Source organism: Lepidochelys kempii, chromosome 1 (assembly GCF_965140265.1).
Source record: "Lepidochelys kempii isolate rLepKem1 chromosome 1, rLepKem1.hap2, whole genome shotgun sequence".
Classification (NCBI taxonomy): domain Eukaryota; kingdom Metazoa; phylum Chordata; order Testudines; family Cheloniidae; genus Lepidochelys; species Lepidochelys kempii.
Window position 1 is genome coordinate 257,553,632 of NC_133256.1, and position 27,868 is coordinate 257,581,499.

General features: G+C 49.5%; 2 protein-coding genes across 7 annotated transcripts; both read right to left on the reverse strand.

Moving 5' to 3' along the window:
• Positions 1 to 354: 354 nt before the first annotated feature.
• Positions 355 to 15,469, reverse strand: LOC140906462 (extracellular serine/threonine protein kinase FAM20C-like). The gene is made up of 10 exons (XM_073330460.1): positions 14,973 to 15,469; positions 11,894 to 12,069; positions 11,662 to 11,740; positions 9,400 to 9,492; positions 7,812 to 7,927; positions 6,978 to 7,158; positions 5,483 to 5,592; positions 1,473 to 1,554; positions 1,160 to 1,219; positions 355 to 793 (listed from the first exon to the last, which is right to left on the reverse strand). Exons 1-10 carry the CDS (start codon positions 15,467 to 15,469, stop codon positions 520 to 522), a joined length of 1,668 nt encoding a protein of 555 aa, XP_073186561.1. The 3' UTR covers positions 355 to 519.
• A 4,926-nt stretch (positions 15,470 to 20,395) lies between these two features.
• DNAL4 (dynein axonemal light chain 4) lies at positions 20,396 to 26,370 on the reverse strand. 6 transcript variants are annotated; one of them, XM_073326641.1, is made up of 5 exons: positions 26,279 to 26,370; positions 25,816 to 25,854; positions 24,331 to 24,547; positions 22,653 to 22,736; positions 20,396 to 21,598 (listed from the first exon to the last, which is right to left on the reverse strand). In XM_073326641.1, exons 3-5 carry the CDS (start codon positions 24,400 to 24,402, stop codon positions 21,434 to 21,436), a joined length of 321 nt encoding a protein of 106 aa, XP_073182742.1. In that variant the 5' UTR covers positions 24,403 to 24,547; positions 25,816 to 25,854; positions 26,279 to 26,370; the 3' UTR covers positions 20,396 to 21,433. The 6 variants fall into 6 exon arrangements, with proteins under 6 accessions (XP_073182742.1, XP_073182720.1, XP_073182751.1 ...); XM_073326619.1 differs by having other exon boundaries at positions 25,711 to 25,854; XM_073326650.1 differs by having other exon boundaries at positions 20,396 to 20,971; positions 21,532 to 21,598; positions 24,331 to 25,854.
• Positions 26,371 to 27,868: the final 1,498 nt, after the last annotated feature.

A 27,868-nucleotide genomic window follows, 5' to 3' on the forward strand; every position in this document is an offset into this window, starting at 1 on the left:
GAGCAATGTCGTTGTATCGACCTAACCCACCATGTAGACAGCGTTATGGCGGCAGGAGAGCTTCTCCCACTGACATAGCTTCCGCCTCTCAAAGAGGTGAAGTTATTATGCCTATACGAGAGCTCTCTCCCATTAGCTTAGAGCGTCTTCACCAGAAGTGCTACAGCGGCGCAACTGTGCTGATGCAAGTTTCTAGTGCAGACTGGCCCTGCTGGCTCCAGGACTCTGTAGGAGCTGAACGCTTACTGGAGTTTGAAATCTACTTCCCTCCCTCCCCTGGATTCACTATGTAGGGTTCCCCCCTCGATTACAGCCAGACCTCCCATTTGTCTCTCTTTGCCCCACTCACTTCCCCCTCTAAACTGTCTCCCTCTCCCCACCATCAGTAGATCCAGGGACTATGCCCCCAATATGGGCAGCTAGCCGTGGCTGCACCAGTGCTGAGTCTCATTCAGCAAGAGTCCAGATTGCAGAGGCAGCCTCAGGGGTCATGGTGGGAAGTAGTGTCTGCTCAGCCCATCACGCTTGTTTGCTCCTTGTCTCTTGGTGCTGCCATTTCCCTTTTTGCAGCTTTCCCATGTCATCCACTAGCACTGCCTTCTGGCCTCCCTTTGCCATGCACACGCGCACCATGTCCAGTACTCGCTGGAGCCGCCGGTCCAGCGCCTTCAGGTGAGGCTCTGACAGGACTGGAGAGAGGCGGTCTGAGGCCAGCGACTCCCGCATGACATCACTGAGGCGGTACGGCTCCGTGGCAAGCAGCTGCAAGCGCAAGAATGTCGACTTCTTGATACTAAGAGTGGGGGTGAGGGGAAGGGAAGAAAGGAGAAAAGAAAAATCAACCAAGTAAAGGGACAGCTGCAACAACACCTGACATTCATGCAGTGCCGTCCATCCTGACTGATCCCGAAGTGCTTTGCAGACAGTATATGCAGGGATTGCTCACCCACTGCTGAAACAGACACCTATGGGGTGGGCCACAGCAGCCACTCTACTCCACGTGACAGAGATCCTGCTTTTCCACTTTGAAAATCCAGTCGCCCAAGCACAGACAGGGCACTTCCTGAACCAGAACAATCAGATTTCCACTGATTCCTTGGAAAGCTACCCCCTCAGGGGTGGAATGGGGCAGGAGGGAAGGGGTAAAGAAAGCCATTACCTGCAGCACTGCTGGAGAGGGGCCAGGATGGACATTTCATCATGAGAATGTCTCCCAAATCTAAGGAGAGCAAAGAGAGTATCGATTTCCTGAATGAGTGTAATGTGCCCCTTATGGGCTGTGCAATATTGTCCAGCCACCTGGGCCAGAGACCTCAACAGCAATATGGCAATGACATCACAAGCAATGTCTGGACTGCCACATCATTCCCAGCATGTGCAGAGACACCCCCCTGCCAGAACCTTCCCCTGGTCTCCCTGTGTCTGCTGTTCTCCATACTCCTTGTCAGCAGGAGTCCATCTCCCACCCTTACCCTCGGCCGTTGTCCAGGTGAAGCAGGAAGGTGTTGTTGCCAAACTTCTCAAAGGTCTCATAGTGGTGTCGGTCCATGTTACCTGCAGAAGGGAGAGGAGAATGGGGAAAGGGGAAGGGCAAAGGGGAAGGGGGAAAGCAGCAGAGAAGGTAAACTGGACATTCTGCTTCAAGCACATCCTGCACTCCAGGGATAGAGTAGACAAAGAGCACGTCTACACTACAAAATTATGTTGACCTAAGTTACGTTGACACAGCCACCACAGTAATTACATCACTTTGCTTGTCCACACTATGCTTCTTGTGTCAGCAGTGCATGTCCTCACCAGGAGCCAGGGGCACTGATTTAACTGTCAGTGTGGGGCTGTAGCTCACGAAAGCTCATGCTCAAATAAATTGGTTAGTCTCTAAGGTGCCACAAGTACTCCTTTTCTTTTTGCTTGAACACATGCATTCAGTGGTAGTACTGGAAGCAAAAAAATCAGCAGAAAGTGATTGGATCTGCTTGTCTCCAGATACCAAAATTCAGTCTCATGGAACACTTACTATGTCAGGACCCTGAGAACTGTAAGGTGCTGTAAATGGCCAGGGAAACTCCCGTAGAGTTTAACAGCTAATCATGACAACAGAGATAAGCAGACAAGTCACAGGGATCAGACTGACGGTCAATCAAGTCCAGCCTCCTCTCTTTAGCAATAGCCAGTGCAATACACTTCAGGGGAAAGTATAACACTTGCTTAATGGACGATTTATCCAGTAATATGCCTATGTGGGGAAACAAGTGAAATAAGCTAACGGGGAAGATCTCCAAAGTCCCTTGCAGGACACTGATGAGATACCAGCTAAGGAGATACCAGGGATGTAGCTGTTGTCCAAGCAGCAGAAAGAAGAGTCGAGAAGAAAAATGGTGAACACTATTCCAGTATGTTGTCAGGCGTAAGGCATCCAGGTGCAGCAAAAGGCCTGCTCCAGAGGGTGAACACTGGCTAGCACAATGACACAGGCCAAGATTTTAAAAAGTGGTGATTAGTGATTTGGGGTCTCTGATCTGGGACAGCTTAAAAGGCCTGATTTGCAGAGGGCCAGTACTCAGCACCTTCTGACAATCAGGCCACTTTAAGATGTCTCAAGTTGGGCATCTAAAATCACTCAACACTTTTGAAAGTCTTGGCCATAGTTCCAAATTTATTCCAGCAAAAGAAAATTAGAGAGAGGGAGGCATGGTCTGTTACAGACCCCTTACAGTTTGGGGAATCAACATTCAGACATCTGCTTAAGGGAACAACCTTGAATTCTGGGGTCAAAGGACAGAAGTGTTTGAAAACATGGATAATGCTAACAGAAGGGTCAAGGGAGGAAAATGGCCTGCAGAGAAACTGGCAACTCCCAAAGAGGGAGTGAAGTTGCAATGCTCAGCAATACATTTGTAAGTCTTATTGCCCACAACAGCATGCCCCATTAATCTGTCTGGTGGTATTTGATAGGGTGTAACCTGAACTGAATCCCAGAAAAGGAAGAGGTAGATAAGTAGCAGAATGAAAATTGAGAAAGGGATGAAAGAGAAGAGATCACTGAGGACAAATCTAAGATATTAATTTCCAAGTCTAAGTTGTGTGTGGGACTTGGAGGATCAATCTGTCCCCAGCATGGAGCTGAGACTGAAGGCCTCCAACTATTCTCACTGCAACAATCTGGGGCACCCTGAAAGCTATTAACGGACAATAGCCATAAATGGAGCAGAAGTAAGTCCAATGGCACCAACAGCAAAATCAGCCTAACTGCTTGCATCAGTGACAAAACATAGTGGAAAAGGGAAACTGTCCAAGTTATGTAACCAGTTAAAGAGACTGGGATTCAGCAGAGACAACAAACAAGCAGTGATCAAGACATGCTCTTCAGATCCCTCAGTGAACAGAACATTGTGAACAGCACCGAGGCACAGCACTGGAATACGTCCACAGCAAAGAAGAAGGGTCTGAAACAGGAGGGGTAGGAATGAGAGTGGTAGGGAAAAAAATACTAACAGCATTAGCCAATGACTGGGCAATAGCCATCATTGTCTTTTGGCTGAATGCCCCTGTGCAGCAAATTCTGTATATTGACAGTAGCAAAGGTTCAACAGCTTGGAGATAAGTTAAAAACACTAGCCACCCAGTGTAAGAGCACAAGACATATAGGCCACATAGATTTACATCCCACATGGCCCCACTGAAGTAAATGTAAGTTCTTCTCCCATCCTATGACAGACATTCAGAACATAACCAACTGGTTTTTATTCTTGGCTTTAGTCATCAGATGTGGGGTTACAAAAGATCAGGTCCCTGTCACATGGCAGGGGTCAGGATGCACTGACTCCGGATGTCTACCCAGCAAATCAAACCCTGTGGCTGGCCTGTGCTAGCCAACTTGGGCTCACAGGGCTGTTTCATTGCTTTGAGGACTCCCGGGCTTGGGCCACAGCCCAAACTCTGGGATCCTCCCACCCTGCAGAGTCCAAGAGCTTGGGCTCCAGCCAGAGCCTGGAAGTCTACGCAGCAATGAAACAGCCCTGCAGCCCAAGTCCCGCGAGCCCAAGTTGGCAGGCATGGGCCAGCCACAGGGTTTTCTTTGCTGTGTAGACATACTCTCTGTGGCTACCGTAACAGCAGGATTTAACCATTTTTTTGACCCTTGCTTCCCAATAGATGGCACCATAATGCTCTGAATGCCTATTGTGAGAAGGGAGAAGACAGATGAATGATAAAGCTTACAGATGCTATTGAGCCTTATTGCCTCGATTTAAGGAGTTCCCAGGGCCACAACAGCTGGAGAACGGGATAATTTCATTAGTTGGTACTATTTCTACGACCTTTGCAGGGGAAATTGTGACTTGTTGGCAGTGCTCGAAGGGGAGAGCCATTGGCTGTACACTTCAGTCCGGAAGATGCAAAAACAGATGTAGAAAATGCTGGCCAGCTAAGCAAAGCAGGATGCTGAAGTTAGATGTGTGGGGGTGCAAACCTTGACACAGATAAGATAAAAAGGCACCTTTACTAAAAGGAAAGTAGCTCTCCCAATGTGGTGTAGACCAACAATGCTGTAGGTTGGTCAACAAGGAAGCATGTGAAAGGACAATATTACACCCACTGTTGTGAATGTTACCCTGGAACACTTGACAAGCTGGGCTTCATCCTCCCAAACAACAACCTGAACCTCAGTGATCTAGGGCAGGTCATTATGGTGCCAGTGGCATTAATAACAGTCAAGAAGGAAACGGCTTTCTGCTGGTAATGGAGAAAGTGTAATATATAACTGGAGTGCTAAGAATGACATTTCAGAACGGGGGAGAGTGGATGAGCCCAGGGTTCATTTGGTTTAAAACAGAATTAAAACAAAATTCTGGAAGTTAAAAATGAAAATTAAGTGTAATGATGGAAATACCTAATATGGTGTGTAGTGCAATACCAGAGTGCAGCCAATAGGGGGCAGAGCAAGGGACTCATGCGGTAACACTGAGTAACAGCTGTGAAGGGGTAGCGTGGGAAAGCAGGCAGGGAGACAGACAAGTTCCACAGAAGGGGCCCTGTCATTGCCCTGTGAGTTCTGTCTGATCTATAAATAAAAGCAGAAGTGGCAGGCAGGATCACGTGCCTTCCCAGATTTGCTGCTTGGCTTGTACTGAGCATGCTCACACAGACTGAGCATGCTCAGTAACACTGCTGAAGCCAGCTGCCCTGACTCTGCCCCCCTACTATCTGCAGGCATGGGTTGTCTGTAGGGTTGCCAACCCTCCAGGATTGGCCTGGCGTTCCCAGGAATTAAAGATTAATCTTTAATTAAAGATTATGTCATGTGATGAAATTTCCAAGAATACAGCCAACCAAAACTGGCAACCCTAGTCATCTGTGAATAAAAATGTCTATGCAAAAGCCTCAGAGCTTCCTTGCAGGCATGAGTGTGTCACATGTGGGCAGATCTGTAGCCCCAGGCCTGGGAAGGCATGGGCAGGTTGTTAGAGGGGCACACACTCACCCATCAGGAAGTCAAGCACAGTCATGTCTATGAGGTTGAGCAGGCGGGAGCCACTGTCGTAAGGTGGTGTCTTTCTCACCTGAGCACAGTAATTTTGATTCAGCTCCCACCTTAGAAGAGAGGCCGAAGGGAGGAAATCACAGGGTGTCCTGGGCTCCGGGAGTGGGGAGATCATCACAGAAACTTTGGATGACTCTTTTTAACCATTTGGGCTTCCCTGGGCCTTCTCAACCCCCACACCCAGGAACGGATTTCAAGGGACACTCCATGGTAGATGTCTAGGGTTGCCAACTTTCTATTCGCCCAAAACCGAACACCCTTGCCCCACCTCTCCTTTGAGGCCCCACCCCTTCTCCAAGGATCCACCCACCACTCACTCCATCCCAGCCTCACTTACTCGCTTATTTTCACTGGGCTGGAGCAGGGAGTTGGGGTGCGGGAGGGAGTGAGGGCTCTCGCTGGGGGTATGAGCTCTGGGGTTGGGCCAGGAATGAGGGGCTTGGGGTGCAGGAGGGGGCTCTGGGATGGGAGGTGGAGCTGAGGGGTTCGGAGTATGAGAGGTGTCTCCGGGCTGAGGCAGGGGGCTGAGGGAAAGGGTTGGGATGTGGGAAGGGGTGAGGGCTTTGGACTGGGGGTGTGGATTCTGGGGTGGGGCCAGAAATGAGCAGTTCAGGGTGTGGGAGGGGACTGTGGGCTGGGACAGGGGGTTGGAGTGTGGGGTGTGTGTGAGGCCTCTGGCTGGGGGTGCAGACTTTGGATGGAGCCGGAGATGAGGGGTTTGTGGTGAAGGAGGGTGCTCCAGGCTGGGACTGAGGGGTCCGGAGGGTAGAAGGGGGATCAGGGCTGGGGCAGGAGGTTGGGGCATTGGAGGTGCAGGCTCCGGGTAGTGCTTACCTCAAGCAGCTCCCTGAAGCAGTGGCATGTCCCCTCTCAGGCTCCTAAGCAGCCAGGCGGCTCTGCACACTGCCCCATCCACAGGCACCACCCTCGTAGCTCCCATTGGCCGCAGTTCCCAGTTAATTGGAGCTGAGGAGCTGGCGCTTGGGGCGGGGGCAGCACACGGAGCCCCCTGGCTGCCCCTATGTGTAGGACCCAGAGGGGGGAGATGCTGCTGCTTCCAGGAGCCGCATGGACCCGCGGCAGGCAGTCGACTGCTGTGCCGTTGACTGGACTTTTAATGGCTCAGTCAGCATTGCTGACCGGAGCCACCAGGGTCCCTTTTTGACCGGGTGTTCCAGGCAAAAACTGGACACCTGGCAATCCTGATGTCCCCTCTCATGTGTGGCTGTGGTGTGGGGAACATCACCACTTTCAGCTTGCATCCCTGACCCAGTGCCTTGACACTGTCTGTACCACCTTTCCCACTCCCTCCTCTTCCCCACACAGCTGTCAGTCTTCCTGTCCCGCCGCCATATCTCTCCTGCAGCCCCCATCCCATTGCCACACTCACCACCCACCCCACCTGCACCCCTAACCTCCCCTCCAACACACTTACTCCGCCTTCTTGCTCTTGTGGTATGAGCGTCTCCAGGGGCTGCGCCAGGAGTGGCGTTTAGCCAGTTCCTTGTCAGGCAGGAGGGCCGCCATGGAGCCCTCGAGCTGGTCCGGTTTGCCACACAGGGCGTGCTCCGTGGAGCAGTAGTAGGAGCACTCGCCGAAGAAGCAGACATTGCTGGCTGTGGGGAGCCGGTCAAATCAGGACAGAGCAAAGGTCAGCAAAGAGCAGCAGTCCCAACCCACCCAAGGAGTAACAGCCTATCCGGTGAGTGCGATGGCATGCTGGCTCAGGAGAGCTCACCTGCAGAACGTGGACAGTAATTCTGTACAGCAATCCATCTGGATTAGAAGAGGTGCTATCATTGTGCACTTAACCTAAAAGGGCTCCAATGTGGCTGGAACGCAGCAAGGACATAGCTGGGATCCCACTATAACACCCACAGCCTGAAATACATGGCTAGCAGGAGATCAATGGGCTGGGGGAGAGGACATGCCCACTGGTAAAGTCATTGGGAAGTCTTGTATCTTGGGAAAGAGGCATTCAGGCAGGTAACTCCAAGGGAAGATGGGATTCCTGGGCAGGTAATCTCTAGTGAGATGGAGCAACCAGGCCGATAATCTGAATTGGAGGAAGACATAGAACCCAGGCAGATAACCCAGGAACGGCTCCAGAGCACTCAGGCAGGTGTTCTCTTTCCAGATGCACTGCAGATCATTCCTTAATCACATGTGGGTTGGGCAGTGGCAAGTGGGGCATGAAGCTGCCTGTCACCGGAGTTGCAGTTCCCCCCGCAGCAGCCCAGCCGGGGAGCTTGTGACAGAGAACACTCACCTGGGGAAATGAAGAAGGTTCTAGCCAGTTTCTTGTCAGTTGTGATGTCACGAATCTCCTTAGTTATATTCACCAAACGGCCAGACACTGGGGGGATTCTCCGGAAATCCAGGATCCTTCGGGGACAAGGAGAGCACACAAGGAACTAAACAAAACGCAGGACCAAAGCAGTTTCTTCCCTAAACTGAGTGTTTGTTTCACAATGAGATGGAAGACGCAGCAATAAGAACAGCATCTGCAGCGACTTTAGCTAGAGTAAAAATGACAAGGGCTATTGATCACCATGCTCTGGTGTGTAAGATGTGGGCTCAGGAATATCTCTGCTACCCCACTGTCGTAGTATTGCACAAATTAGGTGCAAATCACAGGGATTTTGCACCGTCCTCTGAAGCTTCAGATACTGGCAGGTGTTGGACATGGGTTTCTGGGCTAGATGGCCCCCATAGGTCATTGCCCTGCTCTCCCTTAGGTGGAGGTTGTTTACAGGTGATCTGATCCAATACAGCAACTCTTAAGTTCCTGGAGAAGATACGCTAATGCAGTGTTTCTCAAATGCAGCCACCGTAGCCACATGGGGCCACCAGGGGCTTTTCTTGCGGCCACAGCCTCCTGGACTGTGACTGGGGGGGATGTGATGGGGAGCAAAGCAGTAGTCCCTCCCCCTCCCTGGTGCGCCAAGATGCACTCCCTTGGTATTGGTTGCAAGGGCTGCCAGCAGGGGTTGGGCCATGCCCCACTCTGGAGACACCTGAGGCACAACACTGAAGGAGCAGGCAGCCGGTGAGTTCCCCACCTTCCCATGGGTAGTGGGGCTCAGGCTTCGGGCTTCAGCCCTGGGGTGGCGGGGCAGCAGGCTCTGGCCACAGGGCTTTGGTCTCCAGCCCCAGGCTCTGGCTGTGCAGTAGCGGGGCCCCAGGTTCTGGCCACATGGCTTCGTGCTCCATCCCCCAGTCGCGGGGCTTCAGGCTCCATCCCCCCGTCGCGGGGCTTCAGACTATCTGTGTTTAGGAGAGGCCTGCACTGGAAGTGCCTGGGGTCAGTTTCAGGGTACATCAGCAGAGCTGTGTGGCAGGACCAGAACTGGCCAAGGGTAGGCCAGTGGGGATCCTATGGGTCCGGACAAGAGTACATGGCAGAGCTGGATTGGGGGGAAGGCGAGGGGTGCTCTAATGTCAGGATTGAAGGGTATTGACAGCTGCTTGTATCAGGGGGTCCCAGGACTGCTAAAGTAGGAAATGCTGCAGGTCAAGACTGAGGTGCACTGGCAAAGGCATATGCCTTCCGGTTTGGGCCCACTGAATAAGCAATGAGTGTGCAGGATCTTATGAATGAATGAATGTGGAGCTGAATCTACATAGCATCGTAGATGTGCATGATGTTTAGGTGCCATACACAATTATTTCCCCAAGGTGCTAACAGTCTGAATTAGGATTCCCCTCTTTCCCCACCAGATGGAGAAAGGGGGCTCCCTGCAGATGGCAGATCCTGTGGCTAAGATCTCAGGGCTGCTGCCAGCCCCCTTTAATAGATGTACTCTCTGTCTCCTGAAGAACAGAGCTGGGAGCTGGAAGGGCTTTGAGGCGCGCACCTGTCCAGGTGAAAGGCTGCTATTTCTGCATTGTGTCGTTCAAAGTCCGAGAAGTAAAAGAAATCTGCTGGGGTCTCTTGGTCCCGGGTCTGCCTGAAATGAAAGGGAAGGGCAGGGATGGGACAGAGGAGGTTAAAGCCTCCAGTGCCAAGCCTAAGCCTGCTCACCACTAGGGGAGAAACTTAGAATCATTCACTTTCTGATCTAGGTGCATGTTTTATGTCACTTCCCTCTTCAAACTCACTGTGGACACCAGAGCTGTGGAAACCACCTCCCATCCCCATTCATGAACTGCCCCAGTGTCATCCTATCATTTGCTATATGTTTCATAGATTCATAGATTCCAAGGCCAGAAGGGACTATTATGAGCACCTAGCTCAATGGTTCTGAACCCCTGGGGCTGCTTGTGGCCCAATCAGCACACAGCTGCAGCCCATGTGACGCCCTCATGGCCATACAGCACACAGCTGCAGCCCACATAATACATAAAGAGCTGCATATGTGGCCCACAATGGTAAAGAGGTTGAGAACCACTGATCTAGCCTGACCTCCTGTATAACCCAGGCCATAGAACTCCCCCAAAATCATTCCGCAAGCAGATCTTTAGAAAAACAGCCAATCTTGATTTAAAAATTGCCAGTGATGGAAAATCCACCACGGCCCTCGGTAAATTGTCCCCATGATTGATTACTCCCACCATTAAAAATTTACACCTTATTTCCAGTCTACATTTGTCTAGCTTCCACTTCCAGCCATTGGGTCATGTTATACCTTTCTCTGCTAGACTGAAGATACTTATAGCCTATAGGGTGACCAGACAGCAAGTGTGAAAAATTGGGACGGGGGTGGGGGGTAATAGGACCCTATCTAAGAAAAAGACCCCAAAATCGGGACTGTCCCTATAAAATCGGGACATCTGGTCACCCTAATAGCCTATAAACAAGTCACCTTAACTGTCTCTTTTTTAAAATAAATAGATTGAGCTTTTTGGGTCTATCACTGTGTCAGGCATGTTTCCTAATCTTTTAATCATTCTCATGGCTTTTCTCTGAACCCTCTCCAATCTATCAACATCCTTCTTGAACTGTGGGCACCAGAACTGAACACAGTATTCCAGCAGTGCTTGCACCAATCCCAAATACACAGATGAAATAACTTCTCTACTACTACTTGAGATTCCCCTGTTTATACGTCCCAGAATTGCATCTTTTGGCCACAGCATCACACAGGGAGCTCAAGTTCAGCTTATTATTCACCAGGAAACCACCCTTTTTCAGTCACTGCTTCCCAGGATAGAGTCCCCCATCCTGACATTCCTCCTGTTATTCTTTACATATACATGCTGTAGGGTAACCAGATGTCCCGATTTTATAGGGACAGTCCTGATATTTGGGGCTATTTCTTATATAGGTGCCTATTACCCACCACCTCCTGTCCCGATTTTTCATACTTTCTATCTGGTCACCCTAACATGCTGTCAGGCCCGTAGAGAGAAATTTAACAGCCCCAGTACATCGTGTTGGCTGGGGCCTCACCCCTCCCATTTCTTTATTTATTTACACAGATATTACAGACGTTTTGGGGGGCACCCTGCTCGGGACCCCCTGGTACAACCGTCCTCTCTGCCCCCCACCTCTTGTAAGTCCTGCAAGTTGTGCAAACAATATACAAAATGACAGGTTTCAGAGTAACAGCCGTGTTAGTCTGTATTCGCACAAAGAAAAGGAGGACTTGTGGCACCTTAGAGACTAACCAATTTATTTGAGCATGAGCTTTCGTGAGCTACAGCTCACTTCACTGGATGCGAATATCCGATGAAGTGAGCTGTAGCTCTCAAAAGCTTATGCTCAAATAAATTGGTTAGTCTCTAAGGTGCCACAAGTCCTCCTGTTCTTTTTGCGAATATACAAAATGATCCACTCTGAGGATTTGCTCTCCTCTACCACTAGAGGTCGCACCGCCCCATCAGAAACAAACAGCTGAACAGCACATCTCATTTGTTCCCAGGAAGAAGGTGCCAGTGGGGGAGGTCACCTCAGGTTCCCACCAGCTTCCCTTATAGGGGCCCTGGTAAGTGAGCTCATGGAATAAGGCTAGAGTCCCTGCCTCCCTCAGTCTCCTACCTGGATTTCCTCACCAGGTAATGAAATGATTTACAATGAGCCCAAGCCCAAGCCCAGGGTGTTTGGATCCAGGATGTTGGTACAGGCCCATTTCTGGAACTGACGGGGCCCTGGCCCCTCTCCTGCTGGCCTTACTCACTTCATGGGTTTGAAGAGTGCCTCCCCATAATTTGGGAACGTCATGATCAACTTCAGCTGGGTCCCTCCAGGTTTCTGGACTGAAATGATACAGACGAGAATCAGGGCCAGGGCAGGAGAAAAGGGGAAAAGAGAATGAGGAGAGGGACGGACAGACAGACAGACTCAGAGAGAGGGACAAAAAGCAACGCAGACATGGAGGGCACACAGTGGGAGGCAAGCAAGACTGGTACCTGAGCCGATGATTTTCTGTGTAGCCAGTTCCTCCAGCAGGGTAGGAGTGATGGGGTCCTGCCGGGAGTACAGCTCATAGCGATTGATGCCAATGTGGAACCTGAGCCACGTGGGGTAGGTATCATATGGGGTCTTCCCAGTCGGAAGGACCATCTCTGCTTTACTGCTGCTGACCCTGCAGCCCCAAAGCCACCACCGCATAACAACAGGGTTTAGGACATGCACAATGTACTCTCCATCTCCAAAGTGTTCCCGTATGGTCACACCAAGACAAGATCAGTCCCTTCTCACACACCTATCAGCAAACAAGAAGCTGGGAGGGGACCGGGTGGAGAGGAGCAGGGGTGGCGGGTATACGAGGCTTGGGGAGGCTAAGCCTCACCATGCGGGGCAAGCAATGCCGGATGTGGCACATCTCCCTTTGGAGGCGCCATGACCTGCCTCCTTTGGAGCACTGCCAGCAGTAGGGTGACCAGACAGCAAATGTGAAAAATCGGGACGGGGGTGGGGGGTAATAGGAGCCTATATAAGAAAAAAGACCCCAAAATCGGGACTGTCCCTATAAAATCGGGACATCTAGTCACCCTAGCCGGCAGAAGCTCCTGAGAGGTGGGGATGCCACCAGCACCTGGACCATGGTGCTGCCCATGCTCCACCCCAAGGTCCCTCCCCACCCACGGCTTGCTCCTCTCCACCCCCTCCCACTCTGTCGCTTGCCCCTAAGGCAGGAGGGGGCAGAGAGAAGGGAGCATCAGGTGGGTGGGGCATCAGGGGGAGGAGGCCGAGCGGGAGCAGGGCTACAGTCCGGGTGCCGGCGTCCCGCTTCTAAGGAGCTTTCAGCACTCAGATCCAGCCTCCCCAAACACAAGAGTCATGCGCAGCCGATGGAAAGGAGATAGGAGGAATGGCAATACAAAGAGAGGGTGGGAGAGCACTCCCTGCTCTTCCAGGCCTAGGCTCCTACACACACCTCAGTCCTGACCTGCACCATCCCTGGCTCTTCCTGGACTGGGCCTCTCCAAAGTATCCTCTGCATCTGGTCTTACCAGATGACAAGTATTTTAGGACAGACTAAACCTTTGGCCCACAGTGCCTGCTGGGCACAGAAGAGGGAGGATGCATTATTTGATGATCCGAGAAGGATTCCACAGTATCACTTTAAGAAAGACAATAGAGTTAAACCTCTTAGTCCTGCTTTGCATGTATTTTAACTTGGAGTCCAAATCTAACTGAATTTCCCCCAGCATAAGGATTACCACCAGAGTGTACAGTTAGTTGTATGATACCAATTACTTTAAAGGAGGCACCTGTATTTATATATTTTTAAATGTTAGAACAAAGGAGATTCATAGTTATTTTCCAGAAACAACCTTAACACCGACCCTTTATCCTGACCCACCATTTCCCTTTGATTACTTTGTCCTATACCTCTGATTTACCTCTGGGAGAGGAGTTCACGTTATCTCTGTTAAAACTATCATACAGTGTAGTTTCTGCACACTTGCATTATGATGTTATATTACAGTAGCACCTAGGCCCAGAGCCTTAAATGTACTTAGAAGCCTAAATAGCTTTGAGGATCTGGGCACTTGAGAATAGGGCCCCATTGTGCCAGGTACTGTACAAGCATAGAACAAAGAGACAGTCCCACCCCCAAAAGAGTTTATACTCTAAATCTACTCCCCTCCCCTGGAAGTATACTGAAACTACATCATCTAATAGTTATACCTTAAACAACACATACCCATCTTTCAGGTTACATTATAGACATATGACAAACTAATCCTCTGAGATAGATAGGGTTAAGATTGTTTGTGGAATATAGCTCTGAATTTCCATTCTTTCTAACTTCTATTTTTAATAACTACAATGTGGTTCCTTTAAAGTAGCTACTACGTATTTACAATATTAATTACCAACTGGCTTTTATTTCTTCATCTAGGAGTAGTGGTGACATGGGCATGTGGGGACGCAAATAACCACATGCCAACAGTGTGATCGTTGCACCACCAAGTCCCTTGCAGATGAGAGAACATCTCATGAAATGCAAGGCAGGAAGTAATGCTGAGATTGTAGGTAACTTAACTGTTGGTCATCTCATTTCAAAGGGGGGCAGTCTGGAGAACAGGAACGCAAATGGTGAGCGCTATGGAGAGGGGGAAGAGGACTTCCTATGCACTGCAAGATTAAAGACTATTGAGTTTGGAAAGGAGATGAGGCGATAGAATAAAGGTACCTTATATAATATAATGAATTGTATAGAGGTTCCCATTTGACTTCCTTTCAGGAGACAAGGACAAGGGGGCCCTCCCATTACAAGGAAGTACATTTAAAATGGACTAAAGGAAATACTTACTCACATCGTCTGATTTTGGCAGCCCAGTGAGACACTTTAAAGGGGCCTGATTGTCAGAAAGTGCCATGCAGCTGCCCTCTGAGGAGCCTCCAGTGCGGCTCGCAAAATCACTAGTCACTTCTGAAAACACAGGCCATAGCCAATAACCTGTGGAATTTACTGCCACAGGACAGCTGAGGCAAATAGTTTAGTAAAGTTTAAAAGGAAGCCCTTTATGAGATGTGGAATAACAGTGACTCTGACTAGGATAAAGTTACAATGGCCCACGCTCCTGGGCAGAAGCTGATCACCCACTGAATTCAAAACATCCCCACCCCCACAAAAATATGGTATGGTATTGCACAGTTAGGTGCATTATGGGGATTTTGTGCCTTCCTGCAGAGGATCTGACAATGGCCACTAACGGAGGAAGGCCCATGGCTGGCTTTATCTATACATGGGTAACAGCTTAGGATGCCACATTTATGGTTACAGCTCTGTGCTAGAACACAAGCCCTGCAAGGCTGGCTGGCCAGCTGGCATTGCATCCTCGCATTCTGGGATTGGGACCTGGCTCTTCTAAACCAAGTGGGGAAGAATGAGTTGGGACATCAAAATAATTATTTACCCAGGGTCCAAATACATTTAGGGCCAGCCCTGGCCACGATACCACGTTAGATGGACTATAGGCTGGTCTGGTTATTGTGTTCCTAAAGAATACGCTGGATTAGGTGGTCTCTCACCATTCATCACTCCCACTGTTTTTCAGTGTGAACTTCTCTTTGGGGTTGACACTGAAGAGCTTGTCTTCCTTCACCAGTTCCGGGATTGGGATCTTATAGAGGGGATGCTCAAAGAGTGCTGCCATCTTTGACCGCCCTGTCCGTGCCGACTTCACATCTTCCCACTGGTGCTCAAAGTCACCATCTCTGAGAACCATCTTGCTTCCACCACCTGCTGGTGGCCTCCCTTCCAGTGAACGGGAGCCTTTCTCCAAGGAGCCATTGCTGCCACTGAAATCCTGAAGGATCCGCAGGCTCAACTTTTTTTGAACTGAGACTAACGGGCCAGATGGTGGGAGGCCCAAGGGGTTTGCTGCTTTTGGGATACAGCTGCAGGAGCTGGGAGCAGCTGGGAGAGCCAAATCCAAAGCCATGTGCATCAAGAGAGCCAAGAGGAGGAGAAAGAAAAGCAAAATTTTAAATTTCCTCTGGAGCAGAATCTGCAGTCGGCGTAACATCCTCTCCAAGCTGATACACGTGGCAAGGAGCGAACATCCACGTGTGGGTAGGACAGAGTTAATACTTATGCGGTGTGATCCCCTTGCCAAAAACAAGAAGGATGGAGAAGTCCCAAGCAGTGTAGCACCCTGGATTTAGAGTTTCAGCGTTAAAAAACAAGGGCAATGCAGAAGTTGGGGTTTGCAGGTGAAAACTAAGCTAGCAACACCTGTCACCTTCTCTTCTGCTGCTGTTGCTGTTTCAGGACAAAAGGTGATTGTGTCTCTCCATAGCAGTGAGTCCGGAGCAGCTCCAAGGTCCCTTGTGGAGAGGACCCCCTGGATGTGGCAGCTGTCAGCAGGACAGAGAGAAGAAGGGAGGTTGCAGCTTGGTTTATCAGTGTTGATAAGAGAAGAGCAGGCAGTGCCAAGGTTAGAGTGAACAGGGCAAGTTCCAGATCAGTTTCAGCAAATTGTTCAATGACAGAAGTGACTGCAGACAATCCCCTCACCTAATCCACCCTGCAGCCTCTCTCCCGGACTGCTCTTCACATACTCAAATACCCCCCTCTGTTCACACTGACATACAATCATACATAGCCCCACACACTCACCCTGACATACCCACTCACATACCCCCCAGTCACCTTGCCATATACACTAATATGCCCTCATCTACATCTGCATTTATATCTACATGCATGCACCTACATATTCATCCACCTATAAAGAACTTGCTCCCACCTCCTGCTCGCAATGGGACACTCACAGATAACCACACACATATGTAAATATATTCACTCAACCACATATACACTAACATCCCCCCTCATACCTACAAGGCCTCTTGAACATACCAACCTCTTCACTGACATGCAGACACAGAGACACTCATACTGGATATATCAACAATTTAAGTATTGGCAGAGCTAGAAGAGAGGGACGGGACTGGCACATCAAGAGTGGCTGCAGATCAGGAGTGAGGTGTGCTGGCAAAGCTGCTTTAGGGGTCCCAGGCTTGTTGCTGTAAGTCAGGAGCAAGGTGGATGGTACAACTGCTTTGGGGAATCCTAGAACTGGAATAATAGAGGATGTTTTGGGTCAGAATTTAGGTACATCATCAATTCTGGGGTGGGGTTCCAGCACTGGAATAGCAAGGGGTGCTGATGTCATGCTAAAGGTGCCATGGAAGAGTTATTCAAGTACCTGCACTATATGATACCGGCCCCTTGCACTACATTGTTTCTGCTGATACCGCACTTTACAGAATGGGACAAGTAGGAATCAGAAGTGTGAGAGAGGAAGCTGCATCTTCACTCTGTTCCAAATGAGCTTGCTAGCAACTTTTTAAGCCAAATGGGTATGGAGGATTTCAATCTTTTTGAAGAGTTCCTTAACCCTGGGAAACCTTCCTGCAGGAAATTCACCTTTCCAGTGATGTATAGCACACAAAGCTGGTTCCATCAGGAAGGCCAAGGAGGTAAATAGAAGGGAGAGCTTCCCGGATTTAACCAACCCTGCAAAGCTTGCAATCACAAACTTAATGCAACAGGCAGTGGGACCTAGACCATCTTGTGGGTGAGAGGCCAGCACTGGGGTACAGGAGTCAAAGAGATGCCAGTTTTCTCTTTTAAATCTTCCTTTCACCTAGGAGATCTGGGGAAAGGAGAATAGATAACTCAGGGGGCTGGGGCTAAGATGTGAAGCCCTTCGTGGCCATGTCAGCAGATCCAACCTGGGCCCAGGTCCAGGGGGCTGGATGGCACCAGTGGGCACACACAGAGCCCCACTTTCTTTACACACATTCCTCTGACTCAGTATCACTTCCCTCCCTTTCACACTTTTCTTTCTGACACAGTCATACATTCTCTAGGACACATGCACACTCTCTTGAACACATACACACAGAGCTGCTGTGGAGAGAACGATGAGTTCTCTGCTTGCTCATGTCCCATGGTGCAATGGTTGCCTAGTAACGGTCTCCAGCTGACGCTTTCGGCCGCCCCAGATTCTGACAATGCTATATTTCATTCCTTGGCGCTGCAGTAATAACATGGCCGATAGTAAATGCACAGGTCTTATTTCCCCCTTTAGTCTCTGCTAAAGACATTAACTCTTAAGTGCATCCGTGTTCTGGGCTCACATGAGCAGAGCTTTCCAGCAAAATGACTGACTTCAAAAAGTCCTGCTGACCTAGCCAGGCAGCAGGGAGTGGATAAGGCTGAGGGACTGGGGAAAGGCTACAGAGCCCTTCACAGGGCGGCCACTGGTTCCAAGCTGGCCCTGGCCTGGGGGAACAAAGTGGCTCAAAGGGATTGCGGGTGGAATACAGACCCATTAGGTTCCTGCTTCCCAAAACCTTTTACCACCATAAGCTATTCAGTGGCTTATGTGAAATGAGTTGGTCACTGCTTTGTGAATGGGGACCCCCCACAACTGAGCAGTGGGGTTATCTCCTATGTCACAGGGCCAGGTCCGAGCTGGGTCGGTGTGTGGGGACCCCACACCTCCCCGGGTCACAGAGCTGGGTTTGAGGTCAGTCTGTGTGCAAGGATCCCATACCCAGCTTGTGGGCTCATCATCATCATCAGTGTATGTGTGGGAGCCTGCCCATTCACAAAGATCCCAGCCTTACACGAGAAGTGTTCAAAACCCTCATCCCTTGTGACAACAGTGAGTTAGTGTCACAGTGGGAAGCAGAAAGGAGGCTGGGCACGGCGCTGGCAACCCTCAGGCTCTGCATCACTTCAATGCCAGCATTAAATATTAACCAAAAGATTTTTCATGGAGTCAGGTCTGAGCCTGCAGCGAAACGAGAGATGGAGCGCTTCAAAGCCAACACTCCTCATCTGGCTGTGTAGCAGTGCATCTGGTTGCCATGACATCATTGCAGGGAAGTGATCAGATTCATGCCTCCCATCCCCTGCCTGCTGGAGTTGAGTCACCTTTGGGGCAGGGAGTCCATGATGGTCATTCCCTCTGCGACCTTTCCAGTGCTTTCAAGGACTCAGGGACTCCCCACCATGCAGTCCAATAGCAGAACGTTATGGATCCCTGCTCCCCTTCGCAGTAAAGTAAGTCACAAATGATTCACTGCTTATAATTGGATTTTGAAGGATTGTGGCCTTTCCCAACTGGCAGATAGGAAGGGTCATGCTGGTTGGTGCCGACACATGCCACCCTGCAGTTTTCCACCTCCCTCCCCACCTGTGACTCAAGCACTGTTTGATGGTAGGATGATGGTAACAGCACATGGACTGGGTGCCAGAAAAGTTACACTAGGACAAACCTCTCCTCTCCCTGCCCCTTAACACAGGAGAAACACACTTGCTGCCAGCCCAATAGGCATCTCCTTGAAACTCCATTGCTGATGCACTCATGGAACACGTTTGTAAGGTACGCACTCCAGCCAATAGTGAAAATGACTGTGGCTACTCCCAGAACAGAGTAGGCCCCAGAAAGGCCCAAGATTGCTGTCTGTAGAGGGAAGTGTTTGTTGGGAAAGGCATAGAAGAAGATGGGAACCTCCCAGATTCCTAAAGCAAGTGCAACTGGGGTAACTGAGGGGTTTTATCTTCCTGACGTGGGGTCTAATTGCTGGGGACCAGCCAACTTCAGCAGAATGTGCTTGTTTTGTGCAGGTCACAGAGACATGGCTGCAGCCACATGACCACTGGCCAGATAACAGATGGCTGGTGGGGCCAAGAGATTGTTTGCTGAGGTAACCCCCCTCCCTCTGTCTGATCTCTACAGGTCAACCTGACCCTAGCATGGGCACCCATGACCAGGATGCGTGTGTGTGTGCGCACACGTGCACAGCTATTAACTATTCATTAGCATGAAAGAAATAAAATTAAAGAAACTAAAGTGTCGTTTCAGAAACACCATAACAGCTTGCAAACCCACAAGAGGCAGGGCCTTCCAGAGTCACTTGCCTTACTTACCCTCTGGGCCCTAAGGAACGTAAACATAGCACTGAGGAGGATGGAAGACTTAGAACAAAAGGACCAAGATTTTCATTGGCTAAATGTCTGGATCACCCTGGAGCCCTTTCCAGTAGCGCTACGTTCGTTTAAAAAAAGGGGGAGCTGGCTCATTTGTGGGATGCAGCCTGTAATTCCTATAAGGTAAGAGAAACGGGAGTAGATGGCTCAAGGGATATGGGGATTTGCTACTCTAAGTCCCCACTTCCACATTGGGAAGGGGAAAATTTATTTCCCATCTGACAGGTGAGGCCTATGTGAAAGGACACAGGGCCTTTGCTCCTACTGCAAGTGGCACAGATAGTCTCATTTAAAAAATAAATTCTGATGGCTTTTGTAATACTAGATTATTTGTTTACAGTAGAATCCATGGTATGCCAAGCATTTTTCAGATGTTCAAGAAAGGATGGGCCCTGTCCTTAGAGCTCACAGTCTAAAGTAAAACAGAGATTAGGGGACAAATGGAGATTTTTTTTTTAAATGCAAGTCAATTAGTTCCACTTTTTTCTTTCCAAAGGCCTTGTGGATAGACAAGACCTGGCATGGACTGTAGCATTGTTGGGCTCTCGTCTGAGAATGCCAACAATTCAATGATCCACAGAGACTCAAATCCTCTTTAGAGGTTGCCCCTTTAGATCAGGACTGAGGCAGATTGGCAGAAGGTGTGGAGCGTGAGTAGTTTGCCCTGCTGCTGCTCATATTGAACCTGCTCTAGAGATAAAACAGACGACTTTGCTCTCCAGCATTGTTGATCTGGCAACCTTCCCTCAGCACTGAATCCTTCCACCAGCACAAAACCAAAATTAAAGAGGACAGAACTCCTTCCTCCCACTGCTACAAGTTACCCAGCCAACAGCAGAATAGTGAAGACATATCCCAAGTCTGAACTAAGTCACAGTTGGCTGCCTTCCCTTTGGGCCCCCACCTTGATGGGTTCTAAAGAGAAAACCTCAAACACAAAAGCCACCATTGTAATAAACTTTTTATTGTTAAAAAAAATCCCCATATTCATATAAATAAGCCATATATGTAAAATACAAGTAGGTTCATTCTCTCTCTTAACACCTTCCCCACAGCTTCAAAAAGATAAAACAGACTCAAGAACAAATGTATATTAAATCTCTGATGACTGACAAACTGGCAGCTCACATGGAGCCCCCCCCACTACCAGCCTCTAAACAAGATATGGAGTGTGCACAATACTGGCACCTATGGTGTGCAAAGAGTTTTTGCCTCTCTTAAGGATGCATTCAAATGCTGTATTGAGTTTTCACCCACTCCCCCGTGTGCCAGAAACTGCAAACATTTTAGAGCTATGCCACTGCTCAGTGGGTGTGAAAAGGAAGGGTCAGTTTGCACAGCAACCACCCACTGGGTTTGGATTTCTAAATTGTCACTTTCTTCTCACACCCAGGCAGCTCAGCTGTCATGTTCTTGTCCCAGAGAGTGGGAGAGAGGTGCAGGACAGCAGACTTAGCCCCCAGCACTGTTTGGGACAGTGGGGGAGGATCCTTCACATGACCTGTTCCAAAAGGTCATCCTAGATAGGGACAGAAAGAAAATGAGAGGGGAGGAATACTGTCAACATTGATCATCACCTTTCCGTGCTGTAGGAGGGACTTCAGAGAAGAGAGAAAATAGTGTGGAAAGACAGGAGAAGAAGATGGCATGGCTGGATTAGCACCCTTTTCCCTTTCACACACACTCCTAGCTCTGATGTATGGCTTCATAAACAGCACCCCATGGGATAACCTACCCACCAGATCCCTTCCTGCCTAACCTTATTGTTTAAGCAACGAGACACACAAGATCAAAGTGAGATACCCCTTGAATTTGGATTAGATAGCTCAGCAGATTTACATACGCACAGACACAGCGTATGAAAAAGAATCCCCAAATTTTCCTATTAAAAATAAAGCCCTGCCTCAAGATTGTACAAAAACCTGTGAAAGGAATGAAGAAATCCCTTGTATGTGGTGAGCCTTGGACATGAGGAGATGTGTCAGGAGCACTTCCAGACACAAACAGCCAGGCTGCCGCCAAAGAACATGTACAGCAGGTTCTTCACCTCGTGGGTGATCTCAAAGCCAAAGCCCTCACCAATCACTACATGCCACGAAGAGCCAAACTTCTTGTCCATTGTCTCTTTGATCATCTTAGCAGCACTCTGAGGAATAAAGAGAAAGAGTCCAGGAGTATGCAGAGGGAGCAGCAGGTCAGAGAGATGGGAGGGGTGTGTTTGTGCATACAAATTCCCCACTGTTGCCCTCTCTTTAACATGACTCTCAGGAGGAGGGTGAGAGCTAGGGTGAGGTTACAGTACAGCAGAACTCCACTGAGGAGTACCCAGACTCCTTTGCTGCAGACTTCTGAAAACCCAGTAGGAGATATTAGAGGTCTGTATTTAGAACCTGATTCTCCTCTCACTCGTTTGAATCAGGACTTGGCCCATTTAAGTCACACAAGAATGAGTTTGACAGGAGAATCAGATCATTATTCTTTATTGTTTTTGAGGGAATTCCTTTTTCCTTGCAGTGAATCAGCAAGACACAACTTTTGTGACTGGGCCAGGCTGTGAATAGCTCCTTCCCCCCACACTACGCATCAGCTAGAGAATGGATGGGAGATGTGGGGAGATGCTGGAGAGTGGCACAAGGCATTTTTCCCAGCCTGAGGGGCAAATGGAAGATATGAAAAACTCCCCCACTCTCCCTTCTAGTTCTTACTCATTCCCAGCACTGAACATGCATTGTAACAAGCAGACTGTCCCCTGTTGCTCAGCCAGAAATCATCTGAGACCAAGGGATAACGGGATGTACTAGACCAAGTATGTTAATTCAGGAGGGAGCAAAACCCCCCTACCTGTACAGCACCGCCAAGTGATACTTGGATCAGAGACCTCTCTCCCACTTTGCTCAGAATACAGAAAACTGGCTTACAAGAGCCAATGGGACGTAGACTAAGTTAGAACAGGCCTGAAGCTTCTCTCAATGCTCGGAGCCTAGTCTGAGACTCCAATCACCTTTCCTCCCCCATCCCTTTTCTCCTTGTGCCCAGTGCAGGAACAAAGCAGCAGAAAATCGGGACCAGAGTGTCTGACCTCCTTTCTGCCTCCCCCTTTACTCTTGCTCCAGAAGACTCTCCAAGTATGGAGACATATAGACAGAGTGATTGCAACCAGCATGTCCAGACAAAATAACCTTCTTAGCACTGACTGTTACCTCATTGTTGGTGGCGTATTTCTCACAGGCGGTGACACACAGCTCCATGGCCTCCACTCGCATCTCCTCTGGCATGTCTGTGTGCTGGGAAAAACAAGAGGGAGCTCAGCAACCCAAAGAGCTGGGCACAAGACAGAAGATCAGATAAACTGGTGTCAGCTGCTCCCTCCATCATGCCACAGCTGTGCCCTACAAATCACACATGCTACCTCCTCTGATCTGTACCACAGAGGACGCAAGAGCACCACCAATAGGAGCTCAAATGCCAAGGGTTTGAGATCAGAAATAGCTCTGCCTTTGGAGAAATGCAAATGTTCAAGATGGAAGAGGCTTATTAGGTCACCTCTTGTTCATCCCTCCCTCCCAGTCAATGCAGAATTGTTTCCTTCTTATATTCCAAAGATTCAGTGATTTAAGTTACAAGTGATGAAGTTTCCAATTTTTCCTTTAGGAGAGTATTCCACAGCCTAACATACCTTGCAGTGATAGCTATTTGAGGCTTTCCCTTCGCTCAGTTTCATCCTTTCACTCCTAGCTGTACCTCTGGGATCCTCCTAAACCATTCCTTTCCCTTCTTGGTGTGCTTCATTGCCACATAGCCAAGTTAGACATATTTAGGGCCAAATTCAGGAGTGTTGTGAGCAGTGGGGAGAGTTGGAGAAGAAAATGGGTGTAAGTGACAAAGCAACGAGACTTGTAACAATTTGGCATTCCTTGTGTTTCCAAGACAAGCGTGACACATACAATGAGTCAAGGTCTGCTCTCAGTGGCATCAGTGTAGTCAATGGGAGACCAGAGTAAGTGAGAGCAGAATAAAGGGTTGAGAAGAGGGAGTATATGAGAAAAAAATAACTAAAGGGGGAATTAAGATAAAGGGAAGGTGTGTTAGTTGTTCTCCTTCTAATGTCTTTTTCCTATACATCCCAACCTCTCCTGTATGGCCTCAACATGTCAGCTGCACTCATTTCTGCACAGCCACTCAATGCCAAATAGGTAAAAGTTATGCTCCGTTACTACTTACAACTAGTTTCTGAACAATTTATACTACTATTTACAACACTGGTGATTAGAGCCCTGACACTCCCATGGAACTGCACCTGTTTATTCCAAGCTGAATTTAAGATTTATTTATCTTAACCTTTCCTCATAGATCATAATATTTTGTGCTCATATTTTGGTAAAAGTAGGTAGGCAGCCCTTGGATATTACTGCAATAAGCCCTACAGGGAAATCTAAGTTACACATAGTTTCCCCTCTGTTCCATTATCTCATTGCCTAGAGAGGTTTTTTTTCCAAGCTCCTCTGAAAAACCCCAAGCTGCACAGAGTACCCTGAATGTGGTGGGAGTGCTGTAAAGGCAGCATGTTCAGTGCTGAAGGAGTGGGGTCAGAAAGGGATTGCTTTCTATTGCCCTAGCTTGCTGTGGCTGACTGAGTGGCAACATTAGTAAACTTTGGAGCAGGCTGCTTCTAAGTTGCCTCACAGTAGAGTGGAACATGGGGAAATGGTAGGAGGGTGCAGTCCTCAGGCAGAATTGATATGATACGATCATATTCTTGTAGCTACTCAGAAGTTGAGGACAAACTGATTTGGAGGGTAGGTATGACTGAAATACATTTATCTCCCATCCTTGTACCTTGACGTTCTCATGATCATACATGCCCACCCTTGTTCTTACCCTGATCAGCGGGAAGCTGTGAAGTCTTTTATAATCTGCCTCCTCCTTTTTCCCCTCCCCGGTGTCTGCCATGGTCCTTCCACTGTGACCCTGAGAGGGGGCAGAGGTGCCTACTTAGGACCAGCCAGATGCTGCAGTGCAGGTGGGCGAGAGGGATGGAACTCTCGAGAATCAGGGAGAGCACAGTTTCAGCAGAAGCAGGTGGTTCTCTGCCCAACTAGTTAAAAGAGGGGGGGGGGGGAGAAAGTTTAATTTTAAAAAGGTTCAGTTTGATCACTATGAGAAGCAAGATGTGAATCCTGCCATCTCCTCCATTGCTTACTGCTTCTCCATACCTTTTCCAGGGTATATAAATTAACCTGGAGAACTCTGTTACAAGATATTACAGAGACAAAGAGCTTACAAAAAGTTGTCACTTTCCATAGTCAAGACTTCAAATGTGCTGCACCTCTCAGGGCACAACTCCATAAAGAGACATATGGCTCTGACTTGATGGCAGCTTGGTTGCTAGTGAAGGGGCAGGACACAGTGAAATTACAGCAATGCTTTCCAACAGCCGAACAGAGAGCATAGCATCAACCATCCCCTGCCTTAGGCTGTTGTCCAATTCAGGACACAATACAGTTTGCAATGCAGCCAAAGTATGCATGCAACAGGAACAGATTTTGTGTGCATTTCAGGATGGAAATAGTTAATGGGTTGTTTTGGTTTGTTTTTCGACTTCTTTTTTCAACTCCAGGGTTTGCCAATCAGGGAAGTGCCACATCAGACTCTGTTGCACCACTTCTCTGGGCCTGTGCCTGGCCAGTCGCTCAGAAGGTGACGCAGTCCTACAGCACTCTCTGATGGGCAAATTCAGAACATTTCACCTTGGTCTCCTCTGGTTCTCCTATCTGGCATAAGACACTCCCCTATCCCCTCAAAGAAAACAGGAGCATTATAAGAGGTCCTGACAAGCTAATGATCCATCACTGGGCAATAACACACCCAGCACCTCTTTGAGGCCATAGTAAAGCCAGTCTACAGACACAATAACTGAAGTAACAAGTACTACGGCTACGGATTCCCCCAAAAGGGATTGTGGGAGTTTTACACATCCCTCTGAAATACTCAGTCAGCACGGAGTCACAGATGGTGGAAGCCAGGATAGCAAACTAGATGGCTGGAATGAGGCAGTTCCTTTGAGTTGTTGCGGTGTTTCAGGTTTATCTCCCAAACGTCATACCCACAACCCCAGGCCCCATGACATACACAATCCAGCTCCGAGTCCTTCATATACAGCAGACAGTTTAAACACACAAACAGGTTGGGAAGAAATGCTGCTGAGAGGCATTTCACCCATAAGTCTTTTAATTTTAAATAGAGCTGGTTTATAACAACCCCACGGAAGCGTCCTTGGAGACCCGTTCCTGTTTTGCGGCATCAGACCCGCTTCTGAGCACAGCACCTCCTTCACACGCCCCCTGCTCCAGGCATTGGACCCACCTGACATGGGGGCGATGGGGGGTAGAGGGAAAAGATGGCCTGGATGGAGGAAAAATAATCACACACACACAGAGAATGCTTTGGGCCTTGGTGTTTTATGCAGGGATCCTCACTGGGTGATTGGCAAGGGCGGGTTATCAGAGCCCCCCCACACACACACAGAGCACAGGGGAGACCCCCCACTGGGTGGCTAGGGCCATCAAGCCATAGAAGGACAAGAGCCTCCCCACACCCCATCACGGAGGGGCCCGGCAGATCGCACAGGCCGGGGGAGGGGTTATCACCAGAACCTAGAAGGGACTGGGGGGAGGGGACGGCGCTATCCCGGGCGGGGGCTGGACCCTGGCTGCGGCAGGAGCCCCGGCTGGGTGGGGTCCCTGGCTGGGGGGCGGGGGCCTGCCCGCTGACAGCCCTGGCTGGGGGGCGTGGGCAGGGGTCGGGCGGGGGAGGGACTCGGTCTCACCTGCGCCTCCTCGGCTCTGAACCCCAAAATATCAGCTTCGCTCCGTTGTTAGGAAGAGAGACGTGCTTGCCTTAGCAACCAGCGCCGGAAGTCCCGCCTCCCCTTTCTCATTGGTTGGTTTGGAAAATTCGAAACGTCTTATTGGTTCCAAGGTTTGTCGATGGCGTGAAAGGGTCCTTCCTTCTCCTCGGGGCTGGGGTGGTAGGCGTCCAATACCTGCCTGATCACATGTGAGCTCAAAGTATTGGGAGGGAGCCCCTGTGGCAGTGGTTCAGGTTCTTGAGGGGTTGTGCTCAGAGCAGGCACTAGCCCCTCAGCGTCACGGGATATAGCTCCCACGCCCTGGCACGGCACCCTGACAACACAGTGCCACCCACATAGCAAAACCCTGCCTGCAAGAGCATGACACTGAGGCTGCCGTGCCATGCCAGTGGTGTGCACAGCACCACCCACACTGAGATAGCAGGGTGCGGGGAGACCGCTGCACCGTGCACTTCCATGCCCTGACACCACCCATGCCATGACAGTATAGCACCAGAGGCTGCTCAACAAAATCTACAGCCCTAGGCAACACTTCCATGTGCCCCATAACACTCAAATTGACCCGGCTGCCAATCTGTCATGACAAAGGTGCGGCCAGGCCAAATGTGATTTACTAGGCAGCTGCAAGTGGCGTCACACGCTGGAGTGCGGTATTGCAATATCACTCAAATTGGCGCGGCGGCCCCTCTGTCATGATGGAGGGGCCAGCTGGATCAAATCTGCCACCCTTGGCAGCTGCCGAGGAATCTGTTACCCTAGGCAGGTGCCTAGCTGATATATAGCTAGATCAGCCTCTGCATGGCACAGTGAGACCTGCATACCATCACATTGCCATGCCATGGCATAATCCATGCCATGACACTATGGCATTGTGACACGTCCATGCCACAACACTATCCATGCCACGGCGCCACTGAGACTGGCAATTCATAAAACTGCCCTACTGTCACAACACTGTGAGGGCATCATGCCTGGGCATCACTGTGCCACAGCACTACCCACTCCAAGACGCCTTCATGCTGCTGCAATGTGCAGACCTGCCATGCTGTGATGTCATGACACGTCTATGCCACCCCAACACCTTGTCTTCTCGTGCTGACATTACCTTGAGGTTCACATCCCTGTTCATTAGTCCTCTGCAACAAGATCATTGCATTAGCAGCAGTGCTGCAATGCCACCTCCTTCCCCCTTGGAGGTGAGGAGTGTAATATTTTCAAGAGACAATTCTTCAAATAGATCAGGGCAGTTCTGGGGCCACTTGAGGGCTTTATGAGCTATTTACAGCATTGCCACAGGCCATCAAGGTTTAAAAATGGGTACTGAGCCCAAAAAGGTTGCTAACCAATACTTTAGGGCTTGTCTACACTTGAAAGTTAATTAAGATTAAGGCAAGTTGTGAATTTACAGACCAATAGCTGTTCCTGAATAACTCTCTTAGTCTGGAATATGAGTGCTTTGTTCCTGTTTAGCTTTAACCCCCTTTCACCCATGGCTATGCCACTTCCTTAGCATGATTAAGGACAGTTGTGGCCTGGGAGAGGGATGCC

Coding starts and splice junctions, on each gene's coding strand:
- LOC140906462 (XM_073330460.1), bottom strand. CDS start 15,469: ATGTTACGCCGACTGCAGATTCTGCTCCAGAGGAAATTTAAAATTTTG. Junction 11,741..11,893: donor ACAGAAAATCATCGGCTCAG/GTACCAGTCTTG, acceptor GTATCATTTCAG/TCCAGAAACCTGGAGGGACC. Junction 7,159..7,811: donor AACCTTCTTCATTTCCCCAG/GTGAGTGTTCTC, acceptor GGCTCCCCACAG/CCAGCAATGTCTGCTTCTTC.
- DNAL4 (XM_073326630.1), bottom strand. CDS start 24,402: ATGGCAGACACCGGGGAGGGGAAAAAGGAGGAGGCAGATTATAAAAGA. Junction 22,737..24,330: donor ACAGCTTCCCGCTGATCAGG/GTAAGAACAAGG, acceptor TGTTTTTCCCAG/CACACAGACATGCCAGAGGA. Junction 21,599..22,652: donor AATACGCCACCAACAATGAG/GTAACAGTCAGT, acceptor TTTATTCCTCAG/AGTGCTGCTAAGATGATCAA.